This window comes from Malus domestica, chromosome 12, assembly GCF_042453785.1.
Source record: "Malus domestica chromosome 12, GDT2T_hap1".
Taxonomy (NCBI): Eukaryota; Viridiplantae; Streptophyta; class Magnoliopsida; order Rosales; family Rosaceae; genus Malus; species Malus domestica.
The window spans coordinates 19,307,546-19,316,376 of NC_091672.1; the positions used below are offsets into that span (position 1 = coordinate 19,307,546).

General features: G+C 36.1%; 1 protein-coding gene across 2 annotated transcripts; it reads left to right on the top strand.

Annotated features, from left to right (window-relative positions):
- Positions 1-755: 755 nt before the first annotated feature.
- LOC103450153 (WRKY transcription factor 44) lies at positions 756-6,624 on the top strand. Of its 2 annotated transcripts, XM_008389468.4 has the most exons (7): positions 756-1,342; positions 1,512-1,595; positions 2,911-3,346; positions 3,426-3,557; positions 3,747-4,474; positions 5,315-5,473; positions 5,891-6,624. In XM_008389468.4, exons 3-7 carry the CDS (start codon positions 3,128-3,130, stop codon positions 6,063-6,065), a joined length of 1,413 nt encoding a protein of 470 aa, XP_008387690.2. In that variant the 5' UTR covers positions 756-1,342; positions 1,512-1,595; positions 2,911-3,127; the 3' UTR covers positions 6,066-6,624. The 2 variants fall into 2 exon arrangements, with proteins under 2 accessions (XP_008387690.2, XP_070665679.1); XM_070809578.1 differs by lacking the exons at positions 756-1,342; positions 1,512-1,595 and adding an exon at positions 2,466-2,598.
- The last annotated feature ends 2,207 nt before the right edge of the window (positions 6,625-8,831 follow it).

Genomic DNA, 8,831 nt, shown 5'->3' on the forward strand with positions numbered 1-8,831 from the left:
AATTAATATCTAAAACTTAAAACAAATGAAATTTATGCTATAAAATACAAAATGAAAATGGTTGAACTTTAGCAACTTGTAAATATTAGGCAATGTGATTTCAAAGTTGATAAGAGATCGAACTGTAGTTGGATTTAAACAACCTAACAAATGACATATTTAACTAGAAAAAGATTCCTATGTATTCAATTTTTTTACACAAAAAAACTGATTGTTTTAGATATTTTTTCTCTCTCATTTCTCATTTTAAATTGTTCCTAATATACTCCTAAATTTAAAGAAAAATAGACAACATTAGTGAAAAAGACCAATGATATGGTACAACACATTGTTATGTTAAAGGATTAAAAAAAATTCAAATGAGAGTTTAGGAACTAAAACTAAATTAAAATTAAAGTTCATAGACTATTGCTACAATTAAGCCCCTTTTTAATCTTACTTGGTGGCATTTCGTATTAGTTGATGCCTAAACAATAAAGAGGTTGTAATCAGAACAAATCTTTCAAAATTACCCTTTCATCCTACCATTTCCCCTCATCCATATTCAACATCCATGGCTAATCATGTCTTTTTGACTCACTAATCAGTAGCACCATATAGGACCCCAAACTTTACTAGGAACCCAGCAAATCCAACATTGCCACGTGTCATAGTAGATGACAGTTTCCCAAGTAGCTGACAGCATTGGATTATCACAGTGGGCTCCAAGTGCATTGTAATTTCGATATCATTACAGGTCCCCCCCCCCCCCCAAAAAAAAAAACCTATACTATACTATACATATATGAAGGTATCAGAGAGTCAAAGAGAAAGAGAGACGGTTAGTTGGACGTACCTCCCTCTAGGGCTTCTTCTTCAACCCAACAACAACAATGCTCCCTCACTCATATTTTTGAGTCCTACAAAAATAAAACAAATAAATTAGAAAAAAAAAAAATCCAATTTTCAGTTTTCATTTTTGTTCACAGTACCCATTTTTGCATTTGCTAAATACCAGATTTTGACACCCAAAGACTCAAACTTTATTACAGAAATATTAAAAAATAGGTGAAAAAACTATTGGGTTATTCCTCATTTTTCATTTTTCGTGTCAAAGTGGTGGAATTTTGTTGCAGAAGTCTCTCTCTCCTTCTTTCTCCATACCACTGCTCAAAAAACTCTTGGGAAGACCAGGACCACTGAAAACGCTGCGTTTTGGTGCATATGCAGCAGTCGTACGTACTTGGCTTCTAAAAAGACAAACCCTATACTCGTTTTGCAGGATTTATCCTGATTTTTGTTTTCATAAGCTGTTTCTGCTTTCTCTGTCTCTCTCTCCCGATCTCGATCTCCATTCTCCAAGGTAAAAGCTCTGGTTTTTACGTCACGTTTTTTATAAATAATTTTAATTTTTCTATTTTTCGAGCTCACCTTTTTTTTTAATAAATATTTTTAATTTTTCTATTTTTGGAGCTGAATTTTTTATTTGTTTTCTTTTCTTTTCTTACAAATTTGGTGGTTGTGCAATGCAGGCTGAGCCAAGTGTTAAAAACTTAGCTTATTTAAGATTCAGTGGACCCAACAGATTTCTGGGTTTGTGAGTTGAAGCCATTCAGGTCAGTTGCTACTTCCGTTTTTGTTCTGCAAAGTGTTTTAGTTCTTAAGAGTTTCTGGAATTTATTGACTGGTTCTTAATTTTTTCAATTTTACTTATACCTTACCTCTGAAGGTCTGTGCTAATCTATTTTCTTCAAAATCTCTGACTTAAACTTTTTATATTGTGATTAATTTCTTGTTTTTATTTATTTATTTATTTTTTTATGTTTGTTGGAAGAAAATATGTTGGTTTTCGATTCTGTGTTTCTGCAATTTCATTGATAATTTGGAGAATTTGATGCATGTATTTATTAGATTTATTTTTGTTTTGATGTTTTTAATTCATTCAACTTTCTCTTGGAAAGAAAGAAAGAAATTATTTCTGATTTGTGGAAAAGTTCTATGATTAGGACAGTAAGATTACAATCTTGTCCACATATGGTTGCCCTTGTCACAGTAGGGTACTGAACATGTCATGGTTTGATATGTACATGTCATGGTTTGATATGTGTGGTTCAATATACGATCTTTGAAGAGAGAGGATTATAATTGCTTCAAGTTTTAATGTCGAGTTCAAGAGATTTCGTATATAAAATCAAGTGGTTAGTTGAGATATTACCGATCTTGTTAGTTCGAAGAGGAAGATGTGAACTTGGATAATATGCTTATCTTTTGATAAACTGTTTCATGGATAGTGAAAAAACAGTTTCAAACAACGATTGTTACGAAATCAAATACATTATGTTTTCAACCGTGGCCATAGAAAACATGAAAATGACATGTCAGAGACCCTAGTATTCAGAAGCTGTATTCGGTATTGCCAATTCTAGTCAGTGTTCCGTCTTCGCTGTTTGTTTTTTTTCTATGATCTGAATGCTTTCGTGTTCTAGCAGGTTGTTTGTTAGCGCATAATCTGTTTTTGATAAGTTATAAGTGGACTAGATTGTACGGTTGTTCCTCGACTTCAGTGGGCAATCCTGGTCGGTTATATCACTACGTTGATGGAAAGAATTCCTAATCCCGGTCAGTTAATGAACACATTTGTTAGGAAAATTGAAATCTGTATGATTCCCTTTCCTACTCAAATCATGCATTACATTGAAATGGCAATGACAATCTGAGAGTACAGGGATTCTTCTGCAATTATTTCCCAATTCCCCAAATCCAAATCCCAAATGCTCTGTCTTGCTTGATAATAAATGCATTAAGCCAAGGTTTTACCTTTCAATGTCTGTGATTTAGTAGAATGATATACTCCTGAAAACTCCTTTGACTCTTCGTGTTGTTACTTTGTTATTTATCTTAGTATTTCTATATAATCCCGGTCTCATGCAGGTTTCAAGTTGATTGAACTTTGCACATCTTGTGCCAACATGGGCAGTAGCAGCTCTTCAAGTGTCGGTTAATTACTATTCTTTCTATTGCCTTCGGGAGAAAGATATAGAGTATTCCAGGCGTAAGATGATGGGGCTTCCTTGTTTTCGTTTAGCTCATGCTAGTACGTCTCACATAAAAAATATCTAGTTGGAACATAACATAATCATTGGAAAAAATGGATATTAAGGAAGCAGAGCGTGTAGTTATAGCTAAACCAGTTGCTTCAAGGCCTACATGTTCCACCTTTAGGTCCTTCACAGAGCTTCTTGCAGGAGCTATTGATGCCTCTCCCTCTAATGTATCTTCTGAAACTGCTGTTCCTGCCATCAGACCAAAGACCGTGAGGTTCAAGCCATTGGTGAATCATGCTGTCGATGGATTAGTTTCTTCCCAGGTGATCTTAATTCTACTAAAAATGATTGTTTCTTTTGAAAAGTTCTTTAGCTCTGACTGTATGTGTGAAAACATTTCAGGTGGATATCTCTGGTGCAGCACATAGACATTCATCGGGGAAGGTTTCGAAACCAGATAGCAGATCAACTGTGGTATATAAACCATTGGCGAAAGTTGTTTCAAGGGCAACCGTTTCTGTCTTGGCAAATATGGTCAGTAGCTAGATATTGTGTGTTTGCAATTTAATCGAACATATCTTTTTCTAGTTACATGTATGTGTTTCCTCAGTACTATCTTTGGAATACTGAATAAACGTGTAAAGACATGGGCTTCCGAAAATGTGGTGAAACTTTTGAACTCGAATTTTGAAACTAAAATTCCTTTTTGTTCATTCTTACCAGGGAAACTTCAATACCTGCCACCAATCTACACGATCATCAGTTAATGCGGATGTTCTACGTCCAAATCAAGATAAAAGCTTTAGATCTCAAAGTGTAATTCTGCGCCATAATAATCCATCATGTGCCGAGACAAATCAGACAACAGAGCCTCCGAAAATAGCCTCACAAAACATGGAAGAGGATCCAAAAATTGTACCATCCACAGCCAATACTGATAGGCCTTCTTATGATGGGTATAATTGGAGAAAATATGGACAGAAGCAAGTCAAGGGAAGCGAGTACCCCCGAAGTTACTATAAATGCACGCATCCAAATTGTCCTGTGAAAAAGAAGGTAGAACGATCTCTGGATGGACAGATTGCTGAGATTGTCTACAAGGGTGAACACAACCATTCGAAGCCTCAACCTCCAAAGCGTGGCTCATCAGGAACGCAAGGGTTAGGTGTAGCCTCTGATGGAACTGGTCAAGATACCAACAACAGGTTATGTAATAGTCATCATAATGAAAGAAATGATGGTTCGGAAGTTAGATTAGAAGATCAGAATGAAGTTGGACTGCCGGTGCATTTTTACCAAAGCAAAGCTCTACTACCTTATGATCCCCTAGCAAGTGGAGGAATAAATGGTGGTGGTGCAACTCCTGATAATTCTTGTGGTCTTAGTGGAGAATGCGAGGAAGGAAGCAAGGGGCTTGAAGCAGAGGATTGTGAGCCTAGAAGTAAAAGAAGGTAAGATGTATCATTAAACGAAAATCAGAATCCTATAATTTGGATTAGCTATTCAAGCTTTAGTTTGAAAACGTGGTGCACTTTACTACAACAACAAAGTCCTATCCCACAAAATGGGGTCGGCTGTATGAATCCTAGAACGCCACTGCGCTTGGTTTTGTGCCAAGTCTTCTCTTAGATCTAAGTACTCCAAGTCTTTTCTTAGAGTCTCTTTTCAAGTCTTCGTAGGTTTTCCTCTACACTTTTGGCCCTGCCTTAGTTTCGTAATCGCATCTTTTAACCGGAATGTCTGTAGGTCTTCATTTCACATCCAAACCACCTTAACTGATTTTCTCTCATCTTATCTTCAATATCAGCTACTCCATCTTTACCTCGGATATCCTCGTTCCTAATCTTATCCTTTCTCGTGTGCCCACACATCCAACGAAGCATTCTCATCTCCACTACATTCATTTTGTGTACATGTTGATGCTTGACCGTCCAACATTCCATGCCATAAAACATTGCTGGCCTTATTACCGTCCTATAAAATTTTCCCTTAAGCTTTAGTCGCATACAATGGGCACACAACACACCCGATGCACTCTTCCACTTCATCCATCCAGTTTGTATTCTATGGTTTAGGTCTTCATCCAATTCTCAGTTCTTTTGCAAGATAGATCTAAGATAGCGAAACCGTTTGTATCCATTTTCTTGCCTCTTCCCTTCTCCGTGGTTGACCTTGACCGTTTGGATCAAAATGCGATCAAATTATCTTGATTCTTGATGAGCATTTCTATCATAATACTCTCTGTTCAAGGTTAATGTTATTGACTATGTTTAACTATGATTTTCTTTCAGAAAAAGTGAGAATCAATCCAATGAAGCAGGGATATCAGGGGAAGGTGTCCAAGATCCCCGTGTTGTGGTGCAAAGTTCAGTTGAATCTGATATGACGGGTGATGGCTTCCGCTGGAGGAAGTACGGGCAGAAGGTTGTTAAGGGGAATCCATATCCCAGGTTAGAAAGAATGAAAAACTCTTCTTCTTTCTTTTTTTAGTAAATGTATCCGCACCTCTTAGAGCAATTGGCTAATATTCCTCTTGCATTCGCGCTCACCTGTCTCATATGTCTACCTCAAGCTCTTGGTCTAGTGATTTTTTTTTTCGTGTTGTCGGATGTGGTTTCAAATCTGAATCCCCCATTTTTGTTGATTAAAAAAAATAGGTAGCGAATTATCCTGGTATTATGAACTCAAGACATTACTTTTTAGAATGAGGTCCTAATCAAATATATAACCAACCTCTATGGATTGTGTTAAGATTCAGTTGATTACTTTGTTCATCAACTGCTGTTTGCATTCATGACATCTGCAATGGGACACAAGGTTCTTTGTGGCTAGGTGGTGCTTACTCCATAACTTTTTCGATCTTGCAGAAGTTACTACAGATGTACCAGTCTCAAATGCAATGTGCGTAAGCATGTCGAAAGAGTCTCGGATGATCCCAAAGCTTTCATCACAACGTACGAGGGAAAGCACAACCACGACATGCCACTGAGGAACGCGAACACAGGAGCATCCGAAAAGGATACAATCAAAGAAAAGCCATAAATGAGTGATAACATCGAACTCAAACTTCGGCATCAAACTGTTTCAACCTCATGTTTTGTCTGACAGAAATGTCAGACGGGCTCGGAGAAAAAATCAGACACCGAAAATAATTTGCTGCAGTGATTCTGATTCCCACCTTGGATGGTCTGCTCTGCAATGCTAATAATTTCACTTGGGAATCTCTTTGATGGCTGCTTGATGGATTTGGAGACATAAAATGGTGAAAATATTTTTGCTAATTTTCCCTCCTGTTGCTGCTTCCTTCAATTAGCACATCAGAGTATTACATTTTTTTTTCTTTTCTATTAATTGTAATCCACTGGGAAATTTCACATAACAAAACTTTGTTAGAAATGTTAATGGCAGTGATTAGGTTGATGACTTGATAATACTCCTCCCAATAAGCACAAGGATGATAGAGAATAAAGTTTTAAGGATCATTCAATTCCCAGTGGGTAATACTTGTGTGTTATATTTGTTATTAGATTATGTTGTAAACTATAGCTTTGAAATTTTGGATACTTTTAAGCGATATTGGGGACGGGGGATTGAACTCGAACCTTGGTGTCCGAGTGAATGTTTCTAATTACTTGAGCTGCAAATCCTTTGCGAATCCAAATCCCTTCTCTCTTCTGATCCACTATCTTCTCTCTCTTACCTCTGTCAGCTCACCAAGGAGTTGATGGTTGCCCTTTTTTCCTTTTTAATTGTGAATGCCTAAAATAATTTTGAATTTATACTAGACAAGTTTTGAAGTGTTATTAAAAAAATTTCTCAAGAATGTTCTTAAGAAATATTTTTTAAAAAAAAAAGTTGAATTTTTCTTTGTAGGATACCTAGCGGGCCTTAAGTTTCATATTATCCAAAGCTATTAATGTGAACTTGGATAATCTTGTAGAATTGTATCTTGTAAAATCGTAGATCATGTGTCAAATATAAATTAGGCCAATAGTACTCAAGGACTTCATTTTCTATCAGTAGTAAGGTAACGATTTTCGCCCTCTCATTTCATCAATTTGCACTCCATTTTATTTTGTGCTTCGATAATTGAGCAAATAAAGGAGCATCAAAGCATAAAAATAAGGAGAGTAGGTGCAAATGGACAGATTTAGAACGTCAAGAACGTCAACAATCTACACTTTGCCGAATACACATAAGTGACTCATTTAAAAGCATAAAAGCAAAGAGACTCCTCAAACTCATTTCCATAATCAAAATACTTAAAAAAACACCATTTTGATGAAGAAAGAACTCAGAATCCAACTGTTATTGCACTAATGACCTTTCCTGTGCAATTCAATTTTGAAGTGTTTCTAATTTATATTTGTGGAGATATAAATTAACCAAATCCAATAGAAGAATGACACGTGGATAATATGCTCAATATGACAAATTTTTCCTTAACGTTATGAGTAGACCATAAAATTACTCTAAAGAAATAAGACGTAATCTACTCTAAAGTAATGATATTTTATGCCACTAACGAACCATGGGCTCTCTAGGAGCAACAACCCCCTTCAACATCTCAAAATGTGTTCTACGTTGTTGAAAGCTAGATCCATAGAACAACTTTCCTTGTCCGAGACATCTTATGTGAATGAGTTACATGAGCATGTCGCCCATGACATACATTATGGGCTCTTTGGACAATACGTACGGTTAGTGGGCAATACACAGTTAATGGTGTCAGGGCACCAACTCTTCAAAGTCTTCCTTTGGGTGTCATGCGCATTTGTGCTCTTACCGACAGGGACCTTCAGAATTATTAGCTAGCAGGAATGCAGAGACTGGCCTACATATCAAGGAATGCTTAGTATGCTCTGCAGTTTCCCTTTGCAGTTGCCTGTTAGGGTTTTTCCTATAAATAGTCAAGTCAAAAAGACGAAACGGTAACTGCCACTTACTACTCATATATCCCTCAAGTTTTATTTTTCTCTCTATTACTTTTCTGACTTGAGCACTATAGGCTCTTTGGTAGACACCCTCTCCCTTTTTTCAAAGTGTTCATCAATTAAGCTAACTATATTTGTTCTCTTGTAAGTAAACTTTTGTCAAATTAGTCATGTATAGAAATTTTATCCACAATATTATAATTGTTATAAATGGTTAACAAAAGTTTTTTTTTAACACGTACCAAACTCTAATATGTGTACAAATAGTTAAATTGATTTTTCAACTGAACCGCAGGAAATGTGACACTTCAAGTCTTCAAGCTTGCTGATAGATCTAAAATAAGCTTTAGATATTTGGCCCATCGCCCATCTTGGATATTGTAATGTAGAATTCAAACCGACATTTGACCACCTCATTACTTTTCATGTGTCATCTTTTCCACTTCTTAATTTTAATCACTCTTTGGAAGTTTTCTGTTGTCCTAACCGTAACTCACGCATCCTCTGCCTTTGCTGGTATGTTATGGGTTCATATTAAATTGTCAATTCATTCTTCTTCTAAAATTCTTTCATGTTTTGGAGTATGGAATATCCGAGGTGTTGTAATTTTTAAATTTTAATTTTTGTATTTCCAAATAAACATCTAACAGCGAAAACATTAGGAGTATCCCATACTCCAGAGTACTGTGAAAAATCTCAATTTTGTTTGATAATTCCATCACTTCATGAAGAGTCATTTTTTCATTCCTGTAAATCATTGTCTGCCATATAGAGAGAGTTCGTAAAGAAACCGCAAATAGAAATTTTTTTTGCCCGCATATTAAACTGTTAACATGAATGCAGAAACGCCTACTTCCATGACAACAAGTTAGGT